This window comes from Rhinolophus hipposideros, assembly GCF_964194185.1.
Source record: "Rhinolophus hipposideros genome assembly, chromosome: 3".
In the NCBI taxonomy this organism is placed as follows: domain Eukaryota; kingdom Metazoa; phylum Chordata; class Mammalia; order Chiroptera; family Rhinolophidae; genus Rhinolophus; species Rhinolophus hipposideros.
The window spans coordinates 13,248,377-13,272,920 of NC_138049.1; the positions used below are offsets into that span (position 1 = coordinate 13,248,377).

At 38.1% G+C, this 24,544-nt stretch overlaps 1 protein-coding gene across 19 annotated transcripts in view; it reads left to right on the forward strand.

The window, feature by feature from the left end:
- Window positions 1-24,544, forward strand: part of SYNE1 (spectrin repeat containing nuclear envelope protein 1) — a gene marked incomplete at its 5' end in the record, with an annotated part of 420,585 nt that overhangs the window by 303,789 nt on the left and 92,252 nt on the right. For 17 of the 19 annotated variants that reach the window (XM_081044694.1, XM_081044699.1, XM_081044700.1 and 14 more), the window contains 15 exons: window positions 467-623; window positions 3,697-3,828; window positions 4,048-4,203; window positions 4,332-4,541; window positions 9,079-9,180; window positions 13,668-13,787; window positions 15,484-15,684; window positions 17,940-18,113; window positions 19,089-19,220; window positions 19,886-20,082; window positions 20,742-20,874; window positions 21,255-21,437; window positions 22,637-22,786; window positions 23,370-23,546; window positions 23,980-24,135. In XM_081044694.1, coding sequence (XP_080900820.1) covers window positions 467-623; window positions 3,697-3,828; window positions 4,048-4,203; window positions 4,332-4,541; window positions 9,079-9,180; window positions 13,668-13,787; window positions 15,484-15,684; window positions 17,940-18,113; window positions 19,089-19,220; window positions 19,886-20,082; window positions 20,742-20,874; window positions 21,255-21,437; window positions 22,637-22,786; window positions 23,370-23,546; window positions 23,980-24,135 — 2,380 coding nt within the window. The remainder of the gene's footprint in view (window positions 1-466; window positions 624-3,696; window positions 3,829-4,047; window positions 4,204-4,331; window positions 4,542-9,078; window positions 9,181-13,667; window positions 13,788-15,483; window positions 15,685-17,939; window positions 18,114-19,088; window positions 19,221-19,885; window positions 20,083-20,741; window positions 20,875-21,254; window positions 21,438-22,636; window positions 22,787-23,369; window positions 23,547-23,979; window positions 24,136-24,544) is intronic. The other 2 variants (XM_081044692.1, XM_081044693.1) reach the window with 1 other exon arrangement.

Below are 24,544 nucleotides of genomic sequence, written 5' to 3' on the forward strand. Positions count from 1 at the left end.
TGTCTTTAAGGACTATGTGCCATGCCTTGCTTCCATATTCTGGGCTCCCATTATGTCCTGCCACCTGGCCACTAGTATTTTCTTTCAACTCAGAGTAAAAACTCTCAGTAAACTAAGTTGCATTTTTACTGGTTTTGAATTAAGTCGTGGGCTATTTGTCAAAGGGTACTACTAGTCCATACACTTTCTGATTCTAAAAGTTATGATTATTTATATTTTTAATACTGAGCTGTTGTCAATGTATATTGTAATTATTCTTGTGCTCTTGGTTTAATTATGAGTAAGAATATATTTGTTTTATAGTTGGGCTCAAATGTTCTACTGTAATTTATAGTTTTAAAGTGTAAACTAAAAATTAAAGTAATCTGGTTCTAATTTTAGAGGCCAGGTCTAAACTGTAGAGGCCAGTTACCTAAAACTTACCACCTTTTTGCACACATTGTAAACTTATTTATTCTTCTAATAGCGAAAAACCTGATGTGTTATCCCAGGAATTGGGGATGGAAGGGGAGAAATCACCTGCTGACGACCAGATGAGAATGAAGTGGGAAAGCCTACATCAAGAATTTAGTACCAAGCAGAAACTTCTACAGGATGTTCTGGAACAGGAACAAGAGCAAGTGGTATCAAACATTTTGCTTTTATATATTAACTAATGTGAAAGATGTACAGCTTTGCTGAGAATATAACTGTGCAATAATCTATATTTTCATTATCAAATGAAACAAATAATTCTTCCTACATTTTTTAACAATGCTGTTTCTCCTAATAATTATAAATTTATATGTGAAAATTTATGATTCCTAGATAACGATTTTCCTCAGAGATGATTAATATCTGAGTACTCATTAGCACGAATCATTCAATTTTAAGTGTCCCCCCTTTATTCATAACTTTGAAAATTATGGACATAAGTCAAGGGTATAGGAGTACACATCTAAGACAAAAGAAATCCCACAAATTTGAAACAAAATTGTCAAGTTATCTTTATTTTCCATTGCTACTTCCAGTATTTCATAGTTTCAGAAGATCTTAGTGAGAAACTATTGGGACCTCACTGGGTCTAAAAGGAAGGGAAAGCTAGTAGGACCCATCTGTGGGCTGGTTCCCAAGATGGGCAAGTACTGTGTGATGTTGGACTCATTCATCAGGCAAGCCAAATCCAGTGGAATTGACTATAGCAACAGAAGGTTCCAGGCAGATAATGGCTGTTGGTTCACTAAGCAGAAGCCAGCGACTCAGAGGAATTGACCGCTTGGAGAGCTAGTGAATGACTCCGGCCCCTAGGCAAGCCTGTGCTGCTTATTGCAGCCGTGGCCCAGCAGGATTTTGAAGATAGAAACCTCGCCCTGGCTCCTGGGCCAGCAGTGAGCCACTCCATGACAGTCGTATTAACACAGTCAATTCTAGGATTTTACGGTGGGTCTGAGGAGGCCGTTGTCCTCGTTGCTCTGGCCAGGACTGGTTTAGAGGCTGGGAGAGGCTGAACCCAAAGGTGAAGGGCATCAGTACATGCAGTGCACCTGAGGAGGAAAAAGCAGGAGCTGACAAAGCAGATGCAGCTTGCCAGGACAGCCTGAAAGGAGGTGGTCTCAAGGCTGGAATGCGTCCGCTCATCTATGGGGAACTGTGCCGAAGTCCCTCCAGAGCCATTCATTTTGATCATGTTTTACAAAATCGTGTGGCATGCCACACTTTCTCACTCCCTTTCTCTGGCCAGGAGCCTCTTTTGCTATGTCCCCAAGGATTTTCCCAGCTCTGGGGAATATAAAGCACTGTACTCCTGAAGGCAGTTGTCCCAGCCATACTCACCCTGACAAGTGGTGCTCTAGCCTTTTGCATGGACCTGCTGCCTGTTTGAATGAATCCTTCTTCACACCCCTGATCAAACGTTCCTCAGACTCAGCTTGAAATCTTGATCTCTGCTGTAGATCTCCTGGACTTGCCTGCTAGCTCACCTTCATGCTATTGTGTTTCCCCATTCCTTTGACTGTAAGGGATATGTGCAGCCCTACTTCAGGGACTGCAGGCTTTTCTGACTGTCCCAAAAGTAAGATAAATCTGGGCTATTTCTCGTGATATTCCATGCTTACTTATTTGCCGTTTATTAAATACCCAATCCCTGGGTTCCCCCCTGTAGTCCATTCACCTTAAAACACCTGTATGAACCATCCAGCACTGCAGACCTCCTGGATGTTTCATCTATTACCCACCCTTAGCTTGAAGAGCTCCTTTTTCTCCCAGTCAGTGCCATGTCCACACCCTGGTGTCCCCAATGTAGGCTTACGCGCAAAAAAACTTGTCCTACGACCACTGACATTGCCCCATGGTATCAGGACTGTTTAAAAGTTTAGGTTCACATTGATATCTCACTTTCCTGTGGAGTTAGAAATGGAAAGCACTGAATGTTCTTTATTTTGTGACATTTTGGCAGATGCGTGCTTTCTTTCAGGAATCACTGGTCATTTGTACAAAGGGACTCCTAAGCTGTTTTCTTCTCTTTGTTGTGAAGAGGTGAAAAAAGCAAGGAAGAAACAGTTTGGCTGTGACAGTCTCTGAGAAGAAAGGGAATGGTCATTTATTGAACACATTTTGTGTCCTAAATGTTAACATTTCTAGCAATGCTGTGGGGACGTTGACATTATTTCTACTTTGTAGATTTATAAACTAAGGCTTGGAGAGATTATATAATTGCCCAGGGTCTCATGACTAAGAAGAAGCAGAGCTGGGAGTGGAATGCAGGTCTGTCCAACTCCATATCCCTCCTTCTTCATTCCACCTTACTGACAATTTTGTGCACTGGATATACTTACTACCCTCAAGTGTAAAACTGGGCACTTTTTTTTTTTCAGCTTAAAGTTCACTGGGTCAGCAGATATCTATCTCTCAGAGCAATTTTGCTTTGTTTGTGCACCTCCAATATATTTAGTGTCCCCACGCAGAATACCCTACATGACTCATGGTCCTAGGAACCCGTAACCCAACCAAGGAAATATTTTATACATTTCTCAAAAGTTAAGCAACCATAGTAGTCTCCATAAGACGAGTTCAAAAGGAAGCAGAAGTGAAAAAAAGTGGGAAGTCGCTATAGTAGGTACACTGTAGATTTTATGATGATGGATTTTGAAGAGCTGCTAGGTGGTGGGCATTCCACCTATAGGCGGAATGAGCCTGGCACGTCAGAGGATAATGAGTAATCAGGCTGGAAGGTCAGGTGACGATGAGCTGTTCTAAAAAGAGTGTAGGAAACTGAATTTGACTGGAACCATGATTAAAAAGTTTGAGTGCTGGGCTGTATCATCATCCTCATTGGGGGGACCCTGTGCGTGCCTACAAGGGTTTGGGGTAGGAAAGTGAATGGTGAAAGCAAAAGGCTCAGTCAAGGTCTGGTATTTGGGATGGATTATTTCATTACAGAAAGTGCTGAAACCAAGAAGACAAGCTGAGAGGAAGGTTATGATGAGATTTCAGGCTGTTTCCCCACCACTTTTTTGGTCCATCAGTGGAAACCTTGTCTTTGCTGAATCTGATCACCATGTTTTGTGAACACAGTGTGTTGTAGAGGTCATATTTCTCTGGAAGAGGTTTTCATCAGGACAGATGTTCCAGTATCTGCTTCAATGTGTGCAATTCTAAATGAGAAAACCTGAACATAGTACATGAGCTCTTAAATAAACTGCCCCTCTTTGCCTGCAGCTCTACAGCAGGCCAAACCGGCTCCTGTCTGGCATGCCATTATACAGAGGGGAAGGGCAGGCCCAAGATAAGTCTGCAGTGACGTCTTTGCTGGATGGATTGAACCAGGTCTTTGAGGAGGTTTCATCCCAGGTAGGGCTGCGCTCTGGGTTTGCTCCTGGGTCCGCTCCTGGGTCCTGGTCTCCATGAACTCGTCCGCCCCTGGGCATGAACTGTTGAGACCATCCCTAGTCAATAGCCCTGAAAGGCAGAGTCATTGGACCCCAGAGTCTTGTCCTGGTATTTTTTTTTGATTTCTCAAAACACTGTAATGAATTTCCTGTCCCTCTCTTCCCCCCCCCCCGCCCCCAGGGTGGAGGGACAAAGAGTCAGAACACTCACTTGGAACAGAAGTTATATGATGGGGTCTCAGCCACCTCCACTTGGTTGGATGATGTTGAACAATGTATATTTGTTGCCACAGCACTTTTGCCAGAAGAAACAGAGACTTGCCTCTTCAACCAAGAGGTGAGTTTGGCAGCTCGTGTCTGTGAGTGTATGACATTATGCTTGACTTTCTATGAGGAAAAGACTTGATTCGTATATAGAGTCATGGATCTAACCATTGAAATGTCTTTCTCTTTTATCAACCCTAGACTCTTGCCAAAGATATTAAGGAAATGTCCGAAGAAATGGATAAGAACAAGAACTTGTTTTCCCAAGCATTTCCAGAGAATGGTGATAATCGTGATGTTATTGAGGACACTTTGGGGAGTCTTTTGGGAAGGTTATCCTTGCTAGACTCAGTAGTAAATCAACGCTGTCATCAAATGAAGGAAAGACTTCAACAAATACTAAATTTCCAGGTAAAATGTTATCAAGAGATGTTTGACCATTCTTCAACCACATTCAGTCATAAACAGGGTGTCTTATTGAGGTATGCTATAGACCTTTTTTTTTTTTCCTCAAATGTACAATGAAAAGGAAGAACATTACAGAAAAACAAGGCAATTGAACTTGAAGATTAGAAAACTAGGAGTTTTATGCTCCTAGAGATGGAGGGTTGACAAAACCAGCCAATGAAACTAAGGGCTGAATAGAACTTTAAATTCAACCACCAAAAGTCATATTTATGGTATAATGACAACTTCCAGTTGATAATAGTGGAGTTTAAAATATATGACCAGAGACCCATGTGGGAAGGGCTGTTGATACCGAATGAACCCTAGACTCCAGTATCCAGGCCCATTGAAAGTGACTGTGGACTAATGTGTTCCACCTGTGTTAAAATATATTGTATAACTTATCCAATCCTAATTCCTCAGAGTTACTCCTTTTAGCCCCAGACTACAGTTCGGTTGCCAACTGAATCATTGTGTGCTTATGAAACTTTTTCTATGACTGTAAGTTTCAGCAAATGCAAAAGCTGCTGATAAACTTTTAGTGTTGATTTTCATTCTTAATAAAAAGTGCCCTTTGGGTGTACTTAAGTTTTAATTGAATTTTAGTTTTCACAGACATAGACGTTTTATAAAATAGATACATATAATTAAGGCCAAGAATTTGATGTCAACATTTTGATGTGCCTAAAAAGAAAATACTATCAACGTTAAATAAATGTAGCATTAGCCCAGAAACATGGAATTTTCTAGATATTTATCTAGAAGGACACATTATCACTGCCTTCCAGTAGTTTGTGTTCTGAAAACTACAAAGTGAAATTATCACAAACGTTTGTGTGTCATTTTTTTATTCAAAATGTGTCCACTTGTACTATTGTCTTTAATCTTTGCAACATCCCTAAGCATTGTTCTAATGTTCATTTTGCAAAGTCAGAAGAACAAAAATGAAGAACAGAGTCTCCGAAGCCAACACCCCTGGGTTCAAAGTCTGGCTTTGTCACCTACTGCTGTATAACCGTGTCTGCTCCCCTGAGCCTTAGAGTCCACAACTGTTAAACCACACTTACGTTAATTGCCTCATAGGGGTTTGTGAGAATAAAATGGTTAAAATGTATAAAATACTTTGAACAGTGTCTGAAATATAGTAAGTGATCAGCAAGTTTTTTTTTTCTTTTTATATATATATTATTGTTGTTGGTATTAATAATAGTACTTATTATAACCAATTAGGACCTGAAACCAATGGAAAGGTTCAATTACTTCTCCAAGGTTATTGAACTATTGAGAGCTAAAGCCAAGATTTGATTCAAAGAATATTTTTGTAATTTATATTGTGAGGCTGATGGAAGGGGAGATGGAGAATAGTAGACCTAGTCAAGATGTATTCTGAAGGCAGAATCAATAGGAGAGCATTTGTTGATGGCTGGGATACGGGAATGAGAGAAGGGGGACAGCTGAGGAATTCCAGGAACTCTGACTGAGCATCTGAGGGGCGTTGGCTGGCAGAGAAGCTGGTGGATAGCAGTGTCACTGACCAATGGGCAAGATGGGTCGCTGGCAATACCAATGGCTGGGCAAGGATATGGGGTAGAATTAAGACATCATGTAAATAGCCATTGTAGACATTTGGGTATGGAAGCCTGTGGCTAGAGGAACGATGATAGCTGGATATTTGCATTTGTATCTATTATGTTGAGTAGCATAAGAGAAAGGAATGAGCATTTCATATGGAGTTAAGAAAAGCTGGGCTGATTACTTGGGTATTTTGTTTTGGATGCAAAATCTGATGGCATGTGCATGTGTACATGGGATATCTAAAATCAGCAAAACTGTTGTACAACTTACATAAATGGTTTCATTACTCTGAAATCCATCTTGCATGAAACAAGGCACTGAGTTTTAACAGCATTCTAATCTATCAGCCATGAATGAGGTGGGTTAAAAGTGCAAATGTGTTTATCACTCGGAGGCATATTTCCCTTTTTCAAATTGTCTTTACTATGCTAGTGTCTTCAGTACATTGACATTTTTATCGGTGATTCGAGTCAGGGAGAGTAAAATGTGAACTAAGCGTGAATACTCCAGAACTTCCTTTTGTGTAGAGGACGCAGTGTAACACATGCAATCATGAAATTCTCTTTAAATCATGTTCTCTATTTTTCTTTTACCATCCATTTTCTACGTGTTGGTGGCCAGCTCCTGAACAAAAACTGATGTTTTAAAATGTTTGTGCTCCAATTTAATTGAAAGAAAGAATCCCAGTATTAAGTAAAGGTCACGTCCCAAACCATTTTAATTCACTTTGCACCGGACACCTGGTATGCTATCAGTGCTCAATAGTGACTGGACTGGTATGGCTTCATTTTCCACTGAACCTTTGAATATTAGCTGTTGCCGAACTGCTAACATTATCCTATACCCAGCAGACGATCTGGAAAAATGCAGAGATGTTATACAGATGTATATGATCCACATGGAATCATAAAATTAACTATCTACTATTCTGTATTTTAGAAATTTTTCACGCATAGACTTAATTAACCCCAAATAGATTTCCTTGACATTTCTATAGTTGAGCATTTTAAGTTATTTTAAAAATGAAAAATGAAAGACTTCCTTATTGAAAAAAGCAGCACAAAGGATTTTAAAACTTGAATCTTTTTGTGGACCTGTTTCTCAAACAGCTAGAATCCTGCCTCTTTAATGTTCTACAAGTAATTCCAGTGACTATAAGAAAAAAAAATTGTAATGTCTGTTATGTACATAATATATAGCTACCCTAATTATCCTGCTGTGTCACAAGTATAGTCATAAGAAATACTTAAAGCCTTTAGATTTTCATTTCTAAGAAGCTACCAACATCCATATGGTTATCAGCACCTCTTAAAGTCTTTTATTTAGTAATTTTTAAATCAAACCCGTTCTCTGCTTTACTGTCTTCTTGTCAGTCTCTTCCAGTAATTACTGTGGCTTCTAAAAATGGGAACTCTGTTTTCTGTTACCTTGACTCGAATATAACTAAGACAGAAAACAGGCTATTAAAAATATAAAGATGATGTACAGGAAATACATACTCTATTTCTAGCCCATGTCATGTTATTGACAGTTATCTACCCATTTACATTAACTGAAGAAATGTTGTTCTACATATAAGTTGATGCAAGTATTTCTTATGAATCTGTTCAAATGAATGGAAAATATCTTTTTGTACATACAGATACATGTGTCACAGCTCTAGGGGCCCACATGGCCTCATCCTGCAAACAGTTGAGTAATACAAACATCATAACTCATAAGCAAAACCCTTGCTTCTGGCACCATTTTTCCAGAGCTGTTATTACATTTTCCTATTTAGTCTGCAACTAGGTTTACAGCTTAGTTTGGGTTTTGGTTAGTGACAGTTATTGCCTCTTAGGATCATATGCTTTTTTTTCCTAATTTTATGGTCTAATTTTATTTTCTAATTTTATTTCTTTTTTTAAAAAGATGTCACTGCCTGATCCACTCACTGGTTAGCTTTTTAGCCTTGTATTTTGTATAATAATGCTCCTACACAACCTTAAAGATGTTTCTTCTTCCTTGGTGTGATTATCCTTCTCCCCATGAGATAGTCAGAATCTTTGCATCTTGGTGACGCAAACTTGTATCTGATCAGCCCCCAGTGAAAAGGATGTGATGAGTCAACCTGCATTGGACAATCAGCCCATCATATATGTTTGCTGACCAATAAGAAATAGAGCTTATTTGCTGATATTTTAGGGAGGGAAATTAAATTTTTCATCATTCAAATTTTGTTCTAGTTTACTACTCCCTTTAGAATTGAGTACCAAAATTCTGGTAGTTACCTCCTTTTTGTACAGATCTAACTCAATATAAGTATATCGGGACTTGTAAGTGAGAAATGTTTATGAACAAAAGGCTTGGCTTAGGTCTTTTTTGTGTTGTCTCTTAATACGGTTTTTTGTCATCATGGATAATAGTGATTTCCTAAACTTCTGGATGCCTTTTTATAAGCTTGTGCAAATTCTTTAAAAGTAGGAAACAACAGGAAGTCAGGGAGAGAAAGAAGAGAGGAGAGAAGGGAAGAAGCATCATGTTATTCTTAAGAATCATATTTTTCTCCAAATCATGATAACATCTACAGGTCGTTTTACTAGGATAGACATCATCAGTGAAATATTTCTGCTGGAGTATTTAAACATGTGCACTCATTTCAGACATAACAAGATTAGGGTGACCGGTATTGCTCTTTATTTGTATACTTCTTCTCCTACTGAGTCTGAAATGGTTTGTGTAACGAATTTTTCAAAAGTCAATTTTGGCACTTAGGTAAATTGTTTCCAGTTTCTTTTATCTTCCCATAGGACAGTGCTGTTTCTTCTGGACTTAAATTCCCACACGCTATTATTATATTGGTATTTCTAAGCATGTGTGTTATGTTTACAACCATTTTGAATTTCCTGTTACACATATTAAATCTTCCTGTTGCCTTTCTCCCTAGAATGACCTGAAGGTGCTGTGTACGTCACTGGCTGACAGCAAATACATCGTTCTACAGAAACTGGCAAATGTGTTTGAACAGCCCGTGGCAGAGCAAATAGAGGTATTTATAGCTGCCTTTTTCCCCAAGAGCAAATGCATAGAGTAGATCTGATTTACTATGAAATATTAAATATTCTAGGAAAGATTAATGGCTTACTGTGGCATTTTTGTTTGTCATGTATTTTGGTTTGAAAAGCCAGGTTTGAAAAACTGGCCAGGTTACAATGACTCGGTCACTTATTTCTGCATGGAACTAGGCAACGTGAGATAGGAAAAGGTGTCAGTGACATATGCTGACCTGAAGACGTTTGCCCCAATGATGAAATTAGACATGAATGTCAGTGACCTATGACAGGAAGTCATACTGTCCTGGTGGCAGTACAGATGGGTCACTATGGACACAAGAAAAAGAATAGAGTGCCTCCAGCAGGATGATGGCCAGGGAGAATTTTGAAAAGGGAAACTGGAACTGGACTTTGAAGCTTTGACACACAGAGACTAGAAAGAAAGGTATCCACGTAAAGAGATCGGCAAGAACAAAGGCATATATGTTAGATAATTCGAGCACTTCAGGAGAAAAACAAGTAATCCTATTTAGCTGAATTTACAACGAACGAATGTGTTTGAAAGAAAATAAGGTTGGATGAGAAAATTTGAGGCAACTTGTAGGGTCTATTGCATGTCAGAGAATTTGCATTTTATTGTATAAACCATTGGTCTCTAAACTTTATTGATTGCACACCTCATTAGTTAAAAAAAATAAGCACATGCCACAAATATATGACTATTGACTTATTTTTAATTATAAGCAGGTACTATGTGGTAAAGCACACACAGAAACAGAAATGAAAATTAAAAATGAATGTGGCTGAATGTAAAGGAAAGATGTGTTTCATCCTCATAGATCTTATACACTTGTACTCAGGTTGGAAATCACTGGCAGTTGAAAGTCACTGGGGATATTTGAGGGTGAGAATGAGTTTCAGTGCCAGCTCCTGCTTCTGAGTGGTTGGCATGGCAGCGCCAGGGTCACGATGCAAGATATCCATCATGCGGCTTTACGTAGCAGACCTGATGAGAAGAAATGAGAATTCAAACTAGTGTGATGGCAGTGAATTCAGGGAGGAGAGAAGAAATGGAAAGGATGCTATACAGAATATCTCCTATTTCATAAGCTAGGTAATTATGAAAAGTGTGGGTTTTAATAAACCTTCATAACCTAATTTCAGGAGATTTCTAAGGGTTCTGTGGGTAGACTACAGAGAATCACCTGAAATATTTCTCTATATAAAGAGATTATCTATATCTATCTATCTATCCATCCATCTACCTACCTCTCCGAGAGAGATCACCTAAAATAGTTTGCAAAATTATATGTGAATGTGGATTTCTCTTCACCATAATTTTATCTGCTTTTAAGAGCTCCCTCAATTCCTCAAATTAAAAATCATTTTTCTGTGTCATACTTTCTACTTGAAAGGACTTTTTAATTTTATCTTACTCTTTTAGCTTATAACGTACCTGATTCCAATAAAGATTTGAGCAGCCATGGTGATGCTTTGCCTTGAATTTCTAATGGGAAATATAGGATATGCATGATCACATTTAGTTTTACTTATTATTGACCAATATAACTACAGTAAATGCACAGATAAAAGTAAATAACTAGATTGTTTCTTTAAATAAATGGAAAGCAACTGAAAAATGTGCTGATTCCATCCTTACCCTCCTTGGTTTAAAAAGTGAATAGTTGCAGAAGGCATGGGGATGAGACCTCTGAATAAATTCATCTTTTGAGTCATGTCGTGCTGATCTCAAACAGACTTGTGGCCCCAGAAGCCTGGTGCAAAGCTGTCTTCTAGAGATCTCCCTTTATCTGCCTTTACTACGTACCATGCTGAGAATTTCCTTCACTTCTCCCTCTGCTGAATCTTCTCTTTTCTGAGTCCCAAGTGTTTCTCTTTATCGTATTGCTTCCTTGTTTTGTTAGTGCATCTCCCTACTAAGAAAGGATGTATGCTGGATGTATTTCTCACTATTGTGCATGTCTGAAAATGTTCTTATACTATGATCACGTTTTATTGATAACTTGGCTCTTTCTAGAATTATTGGTTGGAAATCTGTTTCTTATAGAGTTTTGAGGCTTCACTCCATTGTTTTCTAGATCTCAGTGTTGGCTTGAGGAATCTAAAATCGTTCTAATTCCCAAAAGTTCCAAATTTCAGTGTTCTGAAATTTCACAATGACATGTCTGTGTTATCCACTGGGCGGGGAGCTCAATGGGCATTTTCATTTGGCTGATCTCCACTTTCCATTTTGGAAAATTTTCTTATGATTTACTTAATTTTTTCATTCTTCCATTTTATGTCTCTGATTTTGTGGAATCCAGATGTTGCATATTCTGGTCCAGTCCTCTAATTTTCTTATCAAGAGACATTTCTTTCTTTGTCTTTTGCTCTGCTTTCTGGAAGACTCTCACTCCAAATTTTTCTGCTGAGTTTTGCATTTCTACTCTTGTGCATTTAATTTTCCCAGAGCTCAGTTAGGTTTTCTAAGTGACCCCTTTTTGTAGTATCCTGTTCTTTTTTGACTAGATGCATTATTTTTTGGAATCTCTCTAGGTATGCTAATGGTTTTTGTTGTTGTTGAAGTTTTATTTTTCCTGTATAATCTGTTTCCTTCCATATTGCTTTTATTTGTTTCCTTATTTTGATCTCTTTTCCATGTTGTAAGCTTTTCTCAGGAAATCCTTTGCTGTCTATTCACATTTAGGATGGGGGACTAAACAGCTAAATGGCAACTTCATGGATGGATTGACAATTTTGAGATTTATTGAAGGGTGGTCTAGTGTGGGCTATTTGTTAGAGAAACCTTGTATTAAATGTTTAGGTCTTTTCTATTGGTCTTCATATTTTTTCCCTTTCCTATCTGGAGAGTAAATGTCTGGCTGCAGCATTCTAGAAGATGCAAGGCTCCACATTCGGCATTCATTCACTTTATCCCTGCTTTCAGTCAGGTACTCAGGCCTGCGACTCTGTCTGGAACCTCTCAGTCCAGAGACTATTTTACCTTCTCCAGAAAATAAATGTGCCACCTTTCTCCAGGGGAGGGAAGGGGCCCTGTGGAATGAGGAAAGGGGTGTGGGAATGTAACTGCTTCCTAAGCAGCTGTTCAGCAGACCTCCTTATTTAGCACCCCTTCCCACTTCACCCAGGGTGCCAGAGATTCCCATTGTTCTAAATTTGATGGTAAAGATCCCTTGCTAGCTCAGGATTCAGCTTTCTCAGATTTCCTAAGTCCCTTAACATGTATCCTTCTGATTTCCAATTTTCCTTTTTCCTTGTTTTTGTAAATTTATGGTGCCGGGTGGCGGTGGGGGTTGGGGATACAGGAAACACACCAAAAAACAAGCAAATAAAATATTTGCTGTGGTTGTACTGAGGATTCAGGAAAGAAAATAAGACACATGTGTTTCATCTGCCATCTGGAGTTCATGTTCTTTTGATTCTTCAAGGGCAACCGAGGTTGCATTTCTTCCAAAAGCCTACTGAGACTGCTCCACGATTCACTGGGATCTCCCTTCTCCAAGGTGCTCTGATAGGAATGAGGTGTACCAAGTGTGGTACATAATTGTATTTCAGCCTTGTTTTGTTTTCCTCTGTTTACTCTGGTTTCCTATAACCAGACTGTAAGCTTCTTGAACACTGGGCTTACTATCTGGTTCTGCTTCTACAGACCTCATGCTGGGAAGCCAAGGCTTAGCACTTGCAGCCACTGTAATATTTGTTTTATTTTATTTTTCAATTATGGTTGACATTCAATGTTATTTTATATTAGTTTCAGGTCTACAGTACAATGTTTAGATATTTACCTAATTTACAAAGTGATCCCTAACTCTAGTACCCACCTGGCACTATACACAGTTATTACAATACAATATTATTGACTGTATTCCCTGTGTTTGCCAGATGAGAGGGGGGTTGGGGGCTACGTGAAAAAGGTGAAAGGATGAAGAAGTACAAATTAGTAGTTACAAAATAGTCATGGGGAAGTAAAGTAATGCTTACTGATGCTTGATTTTCTGCTTCACAAGTAAGCTTGCCCTGACCATGCTGTAATGTTTTTTTCTTACTTCACCAAATCTCTCTCCAAAGATGCTCAAAACTGCATTTCAAAAAACCAGAATATGATCCCTTCGAAAAATCAGGCAAATACCTTTGTCTAATTATGTCCTACCTCATGCTTCTTTTTCAGGTGTTGCTATTCAGGCATTCCCTTTTGTGTTTAAGGAAGTTATTGTTCTCCGACCCTCCACCCTTAGTCCCGCCAATCTCCTTACCTTTAAGATAGTTAGTCTGTAGTGCAAAGAAGGGTCTTCTCTTTTCCATATTACAGGTGCCCATGATTTGTAGGTAATAGTGAAATGAGTTTTGTTGTATGCATTGTTTTCTATGGAGAGAGGAGGAATAAATGAGGAGACATGATAGTCACACTTTTTGTGGGAAATTATTTGTGAAAGTTTTAATGGCTGGCATAAATTTTACCCAGGCAATACAGCAGGCTGAAGATGGGCTAAAGGAATTGGATGCAGGAATCATTGAATTAAAAAAGCGTGCTGACAAGTTGCAGATTGAGCAGCCTTCCATGCAAGAACTCTCCAAACTCCAGGTACACTTTTCCACAAAGAGTATTCAGTTTCAATGATACATCTCAACTAGAAATCAAGGAAAAAGATATTTTCTCTATTTTCTTGGTTTTCCTCTATAAAATTCATGTTGTTTAAGTGCTAATCTTTCTTCGAAGTAACTCTTAGAAAATTTTCTGAAACTTTTACCATATTTAGTGCTTAAGATAGATTGTATTCTCATGCTTCTTAGAGTCTTTATTTTTCTGACATGTACTTTATTATTATTATGATGGCTAAGCATTGTGATATAGTTTAATTGTGGTATATTATTTTCTACTCTAGAAATATAATAATTATCTATCTAACCCAGAAAAGTTAAAAGAGGAATATCTGCTCTGCATTATACTGTACCCCAAAAACTGTTGTGAAGAAAAATACTCAAACTAATACTTTTTAGAAAATGTTTTCTCTATATGTTCAAAACTATAGTTTATCTTACATACATGTTTGAATGAAAGAGAGATAGTGTTTCAATTCCAAAACAACAACAAAAAAATTAAACTAGAAGGTAGCTGAAATGTAAACAGACTTCCCGGCATCTTTCTGGAGTAGAGAATAACTTTGGGTTAATTTGCTTTCCTAGATCTTGCAAGAATCTGACATCAGGGTGTTAGGGAGATCCTGGGATGTTACACTAGCAAAATTTAGCATTTGATAAGCAACATAGATAATTTATTTTAAGAAAAAATTTTGTTCAGTGCCGCACACACACTCACACACGTTTTCTCTGCACACCTTATTACAAACTATTGAGGAATTACTAGTATGAGTCACAAGTTCTTCCTTTTGAGAAAATAAAATAGCTCTTATTTTTAAAAGAATATTTTTATTTTAACTGTCTCAGTCCACTATCTAATGTTTAACAATGTCATGAGCCCACTGCCCTCACTTTCCCCTTCTTAGACAGTTTTCCAACAGTGCTTAAATGTCAGGTGTAAGAGTCAAACGTCATAGCTGTAAATAGACATTAAACTTGAACTTTTCCAGATTGAACCTTTTTGTCCTGCTAACCCATAATGTGATACATTAATCAGGTCCATATGGTGCAAAAATGTTTTGTGTTTGGTGGATCATCATCTCCCCCAAACGTCTTTCCAGTTAAAATATTTGTTTACTTCACCACATTTGGCAAAAACATTGCCTTTTCAAGTCTTAAAGTCTTTCAGCTCACACTAAACTCCTCTGTTTCTCTAGCCCTTTATTTGAAAAATAGTCCCAAATCTGATTACTTAGCAGATGAAATGTTGAGGATGCTTTATTCAATTCCTCTAAGATTATGCAAGTGTTGAAAACATTGTAAAAATCAGAATTACATTTCCTCTGATATTTCCCTCTGCCCCACGAACAATTTTTCAACATTTTAATCCCACATCTCGCCACAAACTATTGACATCCTGAGGAGATAGTTGTCAAATCCCCCTCATGTGTCATGGCTAGGCAGCGTTTTTGCATGTACCTTGGAATGTTAAAAAAAAAAATTAGCTGGTCATTTTGAAAGAAGTTTTTGAAGTGAGGATCCTAAGAAAGACAGGCCATGCCCTCCCTATACAGAGCGTCGCCATAAGTCAGGCACCTGAAGGAGTGTCCATGGTTGGCGTGCGGGTTTGGTTGGTAATGCTTTTTAGAGAGGAGCCAGAGCATGAATTGAGAGGGAATATGGCTATCTCTGTTTACTAGGACATGTATGATGAACTAATGATGACCATTGGCTCTCGGCGAAGTGGACTGAACCAGAATCTTGCACTCAAGAGTCAGTATGAAAGGGCCATGCAAGATCTCGCTGTTCTGCTGGAAACTGGACGAGAGAAGATGGCAGGCAACCAGAAGATGATCGTGTCTTCCAAAGAGGAAATCCAACAGCTACTTGACAAACATAAGGTGAGAGAGAGAGAGAGAAAGAGAGAGAGAGAGAGAAAAATGGACTCATGAGAATAGTCTCACTTATTGACATATATTTATTAGTAAAACCTAATTTTATTAATCTTTTAGGAGTTCCTACTTATATAAGTTAATCTTTAAAATGCTCCAGAAAATTATACTCAAACCCACTGGTTTTTAATAATTATAGAGGATATGTTCTATTATTTTGTAAGTTAAAAAAGAATATCAGCTTTACTAGGAATTTTAATTATCAGTTCCTCTCTAGTATTAGCCAGGCTTTCTCCTTCCTAAACTGTAATCAACGAGAAATACAGGGACTCTCTTCCAAGGAGTCTAGCTTCTTTCTTAACTCTGCTGTTTTCCTTTATGTCCTTGTGCCTGTTTGTTCTCCTGGGCCTCGGTGTTTTCTGCCTTCCCTTGTCCTGGCCAGGGACCCCTTGCTCTGCTCTAGAATTGGGTTTTTGTCACTTACGCGTATCACTTGGCTCTTTTGGTCCTTAAGCATGTGCTCCTTTAATTGCTGTGGCCTCAAGAGTTTCCTTCTGGGGAGCAATGAGTCCTTTTACTACATAATCAAACTTGGTAGGCCTGGGATTTCTCTACCAGTTGTGCCGTCACCAAGTTCAAGTTAGACACTACTCCTTAGTCCAGGAATGCCCCTTAAATGCACATCCAAGATAACTCTTGCATTACGAGCAATCTTTACAGAAAGAGCAGTTTTGCCCTCTGGAACCCCAAACTCCCAGACTATGGGAATTCCCTACAGAGAAACTTTTAAAAATCCCATTAGGTTATAGACATTTAACATTCTACCATTATGTAGTTCTCTCGTGATTATAAAGGTGGTTGTTTTTTTTTTTAATTATGCTTCTTGCTATTTTTCCCAGAGGTTTTTATCCAAAACTTTGTGATTTATTAACGCCTTATCATTTGGCTTTGAAAACATTGCTTTAAAGTTCACAGCTGGGTTTTCTCAAATGTTAGCCCATAGTAATAAAATATCCTCCTGAGTTACTCCAGAAGAGAAACTAAGATCAATGAATATAAATAACAAAGAAATAAAATTCAATAGATGAAGAACTCTAAAAGGAGTATGCTGCCATTGAACAGACAGCTCTCTTGGCCATGAGAAGTCCATCAAAGGCTGTCAGGGGGAGATGGGGTTGTAAAAGGAATATTAGCTTTCAGTGAATGTTGGGCTAAATGACCTTGAAGTTCTCTTCCAACTTGAAGATTCCATGATAGAATAATTGCCAGTTAAAAATAATGATTCTAGCTTCTACTGGCCAGACCATTTTCTGAGGACGAGGTTTACAGTGAATCTTAGGCAAGTTACATAGCCTGGGTGGTTCAGTGCCCTCATCTGTGCAGTGATAAATAAATCTACCCACCTCATAAAGCTCCTATAAGGATTAAATGAGTTAGTCAGTAAAGTGTTGATGGAGTGCCGGCACCTAGTACACACTAAATATTACTATTAATCCTCAGTCCTTCAGTTCCCATGATGTTGGAAACAGGAAATGGGAGAGGCCCTATCTCCCTTCTCTGGGAACTTCTTCTACACATAAAAAGTAACATTTCAAAACACAGTTGTAGCATTGTGCAAGGCCTGGAATTCTGTTGTGTATAGGTATAATACGAGGGAAATTGAAAAATGTATAATAGCAATCAGTGTGTGTCAGGCAGTAGTTGGCCGTGAGTATTAAGCAAAATAAATGCTTTACGAATCCAGAGAAGCAAAACTCAAGTCCAACCACAGAGGAAGGAAAGTTGTGGATGTGCCAAGAGAGGTCTCCTCAGGAAGTACAGAGCATAAGCCGAGGCCAAAGATGGAGGCTTGGGGGTTAATGTGTCCGATGGACGAGGGAGGCCCGTTTGTGTGTTGGAATTAGGGAGAGATGTGTCAGGAGAGTGAGGAAGCCCAGATGGCACAGGGATGAAGGATTTTGAGGACAGGGGAGTTTATCAGCAACTGGTAACATATGAAGAGCTCTGTTTTGGGGTCAGAACACCTGTCAAGTGTGTAGGGGCACTTGAGTGGGGGGACACTAAAGGCCCCCCATTGAGAAGACTGGAGCCCCTGTGTCTGCAGGAAGTGGCGAGTGCCTGGGTAAGGTGGAGGCCGGCAGGGATGGAGCAGTTTCCCTCCTGTCTCAGCTGAGTTCTGTCAGCTTCCGCATTTAAAGCAATTTTTAATGTAAGGTAGCATGTGAATGAGTTGCTGACCTCTTTCTACCTGAAAAAAATTGCAGGAATACTTCCAAGGCCTGGAATCTCATATGATTTTGACTGAAACACTCTTCCGAAAGATAATCAGCTTCGCGGTCGGACAGGAAACTCAGTTCCACACAGAAGTGATGGCGCAGGCTTCAGCTGTACTAAAAGGGGCTCACAAGAGGGGTGTGGAGTTGGAGTACATTCTGGAGGTGAGATGCTTGACGTAGCACCATGTAGCGCAACAGACTGTTGGGGAAAGACGTGTACCTGTGCCATTTGCTTCTCACCACCTGGGGGCGCTCTGGGGCTCAGCATCCCATGTTGTCTTGTCCCGTTTGTATTTCCTGTTTGTATTTCGACAAGGGCAGTGCCAAATGGTGAGTCAGCTCCATGAATACTGACTTCAGACAGGGCATGATGAGATTTGTGGTCTTTTGGGTAGTCGGGCCGAAACACTGCTGATTTTGCTATGAATTGTTTTTTCAGTTTCTATGTGTTTTTATTTTTTTTAGTGTAATTCCACTTTTTTTGCTATACACTATTAACAGAGACTTCAAATGATTGAAAACAAGATTTTCCAATTTTAAAGAACATAAAAATCTGAATTGAGGACCTTTGAGAGTTCGCCTCAGTAGGATGTTTATGCTATATATTCGTATTTTTTTAAATGTCTGTTTTGGTTTTTTAATTTGCAAATGTGATGTATTTTGTTCCCTTACTACTTGAGGTAAACAGGCCCCCCCCTTTTATGTAAGTCCTGCGTTCATCTCTGCAGGAGCGCAGAGTGAAACCATGCAATCACATAACTACTGGGCTGCAGATTCACTGTATACATTATTCCACTTAATCCTCATAATGGGAAAGATAGCTATCAATCATTATCCCCATTTTTCAATATTGAAATTGAGGTTCGGAGAAGTTTGAAATCTGACCCGTGCTTATTTCGTAACTTGCTCACAGTGCTAGTTAATTGGCAATGCCACAGCCTGTTCACCATGCTTTTTAGGGTCACCATCTGATGGCTGGCTCCAGAGCCATCTTTTGCTTTCCAAAGCAAATCCCCAACACACACACATCTGCGACATAACTTTAAAGAGAATTGGTCCAGTGCATTTTTGCACACAATGAGGAATGCTGTTCCTTTTTGGGGGTGGTTAGCTCACAAATTGGTGTTGCATTTCCAGACGTGGTCGCATCTGGATGAGGGCCACCAGGAGCTCAGCAGACATCTGGAGGTGGTGGAGACCAACATCCCCAGTGTGGGTTTGGTGGAGGAGAGTGAAGACAGGCTCATCGATCGGATAACACTGTACCAGGTCAGCGTCCAGATGGCGTCTCGATGGGAAAATTTGCCACATGTCCTTTGGAAACTTCCCCAAGCTTTTAAACTGAATCTAAACAAACTTGCAATCAAATATTGTATTAAGTACTTTTATTTCAAGCTATTGACATTGTTGAAAGCAGATAAATGCTAAGTGTTTGTTTTATAATAGAACATAAGAAGGTATCTTTTCTTTTTTTTTTTTAATAAGAGCTCTTTTTGAAAACTCAGTCTCCACCAGGCATTTCTATAGTTTATACTCATGTCACACTATCTTAAAATAATTATAGTTTGTTGTTTTGTAATATGGTATTAAAAAGTGTTTTGTTTTGTTTTTGTTTTGTTTGTTTTAATGAGAGAAAGGAGCTCTTTTTGAAAAGTCTGCCTCCACCAACCATGTTCTGGAGTTTAAGCTAGTATCACACTATTCTTGAAATAATTGGAATTTGACAGTTTTAAATGCACCTAAAGTTACTACCAAAAAAAAAAAAAAAAGGCCATCTGTACTTAGGTATAGATAAAGCATCTCAAAGTTTCCAGTGTTACTTGGGTGCACATATTTGAAGTTTGACTAAGGGGATGGGCACCAGAGAAATGGTCATTCTTAAACAGAAAAATTGCATTATCCAAATTTTGACCCAGTATTTTCAATCCTTTTAGCATTTGAAATCCAGCCTTAATGAATACCAGCCCAAGTTATATCAGGTGTTAGATGATGGGAAACGACTTCTGTTATCCATTAGCTGCTCAGATCTAGAAAGCCAGCTGAATCAACTTGGAGAACACTGGTTAAATAATACCAGCAAAGTGTCTAAGGAACTTCACAGATTGGAAACAATATTGAAACACTGGACCAGGTAATACGATGACTGTTTTGCAAATTTTTAGATTTGTGATACAGAGTATTTATAAGGTTAGTGTGTATTCGGAACTTGAAAAAGATATGGTCCCTCTAGGAATTTATCACAAGGTTTGCATAATAAAGGCAAACACAAAGTCCCCAGCTGGATTCCTGTATAACTGTATAAACATGTAATTAAAAATGGGCAGAGTGGCAGGTACCTTACCTTTGAGTTGTCATTCTCCCTTGCTTATTGACTGATCATGCGTGATCACAGTAAAACATTAGGAGAGAAGGAATAGGAAGTGCTTTTGAAAAGGTGACATTTCTCAAAAACAGTGGGAAATATTCAAGAGAAGTGAAGGGTTACTTTTACTTAAGGAAATACTCTATTTGTGTGCCACCTCTATTCCTAAGAAGTTTTAATAATCATCTAATATTATCTGAATAGCCTCAACATGGAGTAGAGAAGAGATATTTTATTTTAAGCTTAGAGGTAGGAAAGCTGAAATATGGCATAAATATTAAGAGAAGAGAATTTGAGAGTTTCAACCCAGGACATTATTCTCCCAAATCTATCCTGTCTCCTTTTAAAATTAGCCTTGGTGAATAATATGGGTTAACAGGAAGTAGGAATTGGATGTTTGCTTAATAGGCTAATTAATATACTTACAGATATCAAAGTGAATCTGCAGCTCTAATTCACTGGTTACAGTCTGCAAAAGACAGGCTAGAATTTTGGGCTCAGCAATCTGTGACAGTCCCACAAGAACTGGAAATGGTGCGTGATCATCTGAATGCGTTCCTGGTAAGCCTGAGAATCTGAAGCATTTGATTCACCTTTATTGTTTACGAGCTTATGGGTAAGGCCTGACCTACACCAGTAAAAAGGAAACCAGCTGTCAATGAAGAGACTTAGTGAACCAAGCTCTAGAGGATCTGAGTGTTAACTGTACGTGTTGAAGGGTTACGCAGAATACTAGGGCTCAACACTGCCTCTTTTAAGGTGGTTTTCAAGTAATGGCTTCACTGTTGGCTTTCATTCAGGGCTTTTGTTTTCTCTAGAATGCTTAACCCAACACTCCTTTGAGATGTAAAGAAAACTTGTTTATGCAATAAATTGGTCTCTTTCCTTAAATGAGAGGTCTGGATGTTTAATCCTGATCTGAACATTGCTGCTTCTCTTAGGAGTTTTCCAAAGAAGTGGATGCCAAATCGTCCCTGAAATCCTCTGTTCTGAGCACCGGAAATCAGCTTCTTCGATTAAAGAAAGTGGACACAGCTGCCCTGCGTTCTGAACTGTCACACATTGACAGCCAGTGGACTGACCTGCTGACAAATATTCCAACTGTACAGGAAAAGCTCCACCAGGTATACAAAGAATCATTGGTTGAATTGGCAGTGATCGATTTAAGCTGTGTGAAATGGAAAATCTGCTTTTGCTCACAAATTTAAATCAGCTCTGCTTTGGACATGTTGTCGTTTCTCTCTTGCGTTATATTGCATATTAAAAGTGAACCGTTCCACAAATGCCACATCTACAAATGCCATTTATCGTGTGTGTGTGTGTGTGTGTGTGTGTGTGTGTGTGTGTGTGTATTAGGATCCTTGTCTGGCCTTGTTTAACTTCTGTTTTCTGTTGAGTACAATGTGGATAACTACACCTGCCTCATAAAGTGAATAGATGTGAAGATTTAATGACAATAAATGTAAAAGACCCATAATCTTAACTATAACAGAGCACTGGCAAGAGAAGCAAGAGAAGTCAGGACTTCATTTTTCTGGAAATATGCTTTTCTCTCCCCTGAACTCCCAGATAATCTATCTTTCTCTCTCTTTGGCGCTCATCACTGTGTGCAAAGTATGATAGGTAGACTTAATGTAAATGTCTTACCCTGTTAATCAGCAGTCTACTTTTCTAGAGGAGAGGAAATATCTCACATGTAACTCTGTATCATTCTGCACCACATAGAAATCCATAGTATTTTAAATGATTGCTTTGGTTCCTCCAAATCATTATAATAAATATCTGCATAAATGTATGATGTATTAAGTAAGATTCAGAATTCTAAGTATATTTTTGCTAAAGACTGAGGAAATTGGCTGTGTGCTCTTAGGAATAAATATTAGAGTGCCAAAAATCTAGAAAATGATAGTGTGGTATTTTTCTTTCTTCTTTTAACATTCTTCAGACATAATACACAGAGATTTTACAAGATAATTAATAAAATACATCTGTTGAATGTTTTGTAGTTAACTTTTTTAAACTCATAAAACTAGCTATAAAATCACAATAATATTTTCTTCACGCTGGTATTTTGATTAATTAGTTAATGTTTATTCAATGTTTATAGTGTCGCATGTCAAGTGAACATAAGATGACTATTATTGTTCAATATTTGCCTGATGTTTAATTCCAAGCCTCTAATAAGAGTAGGATCCAAAAATGTCATTAAGAAATGTTATTTCTGTTGGCACATTAATAAGTATTAATGCTAGCGTTCTTAGGTTAACAGGAATTGCGTTTGAATTTTAATACTTGTAACTTGTTATGTCTCTTACTTGGGCAGCTCCAAATGGATAAGCTACCTTCTCGCCATGCCATTTCTGAAGTCATGACTTGGATTTCTCTCATGGAAAATGTCATTCAAAAAGATGAAGAAGATATAAAAAATTCCATAGGTTACAAGGCAATTCATGAATACCTTCAGAAATATAAGGTTACTAAACATTTAATTTTTAATTTTTAACTTTTCACATTTTAGGGCTATTTTATTTGAAGGAGCTCAAAAACTCAATTATGGAAATCAGGTCTTGAAGTATATGTCTCATACATAGTGACACCAAGTAGATGTCACATCCAAGAGTAAGAAAAGTGCCTCCCTAGTTATAGGCATAGAAAAGTTGTCCAGCCATAGGAATGATTTTGAATAAGATTTTGTGTTATTTTAAGAAATAATTTTTAAAATACCTTAGTTTATAAATATTCTCATAGTGAAACTATACAATTTATCCAATTCTATGTCCTCTACCAAATACATACAAGATATTGATAAATTCAAATTCAAATATATTTATAAGTTCAAAATTTATACATGTAATTAGTATTTAATACATTCATATATTTTTATATATATTAAGCTTCTGAAAATAAAGGATTGTATGAATACACACAGATTGTCATTTGGATTAAATCATGGAAGTGATGAGATTAATCCTAAGGTTACTTAAAGTTTTCCAAATTCCTGATAAAATATAAGACATGACATTGTTATTTTTTTTATTCCCCCCTTCTTTTTTTAGGGTTTTAAGATAGACATTAACTGTAAACAGTTGACAGTTGATTTCGTGAACCAGTCTGTGCTACAAATCAGCAGTCAGGATGTGGAAAGCAAACGCAGCCATAAGACTGATTTTGCTGAGCAACTTGGGGCAATGAATAAAAGTTGGCAAATCCTGCAGGGGCTAGTAGCTGAGAAGGTAAGCCAAGTGGCCTCAGCTGTCCATGTTTCATGAAAACTCCAAGGACAGGTACACTCTGTAAAGAAAATTAATTTCATGAGTAGTATAGCTACACTGGGCACAGGGAAAGAATGCCACTGAAGGTTACATTGCTCTAAATGCTCTTTAGTCATGGGAATTACTTTGTCTTATGCACCCGCCACTCTTTGTATATCTCATATTATTTTAGTTCTTTAAAGATGCGTCTTAATTTCTTTTTCCTTAGCTTCAAGTTGACTCAAGTTCTGTACTTGCTTACCAGAACTCATCAATTAATTCTCACTTTACAACGTTCATTTTGAATCAGATAGACAATGGGCTGTATTTTAAGAATTCTCAATTTGGAGGAAATTGTGGCCTGCCAATGATTTAAATTTAACATAAAATTGCAAATTTCATTATGTTTGTTCAGATTCAGCTGTTGGAAGGCTTATTGGAATCTTGGTCAGAATATGAAAACAACATACAATGTATGAAAACTTGGTTTGAAACCCAGGAGAAGAGACTGAAACAGCAACGTATAATTGGAGATCAGGCTTCAGTTCAGAATGCGATGAAAGACTGTCAGGTAACTGGTCCAGGTGGCTGACATACTGTGTTTCACAATCTCATGGTGTATGCCAAAGGCAGTTGCGTTTCTTGAGAACTGAGAGTTGAATCTTGAAAAATGTTCCATTTGGTAAGACATTTCTCTGATTATGTGAGTTTATAGAACTTTTCTAAACTGTTTTTATAAATTCGAAATTACGAAACTTTTTAAACACACTTATAAATAAAGAATGCTGCTAACCCCCCTATGTTGATCCCTAGATATAATAATCATCAAGAGGTTGACATATTTGTCTGATTTGTTTCTTTTCTTCTTAAAGAGGTCATAGTGAATCCCAGACATCATGTCATTTTATTCCTTCATGCTGTACTACACAGCTCTAAGAAATGGACTTTTCTTATATAACCATAATATCATTATCACCACA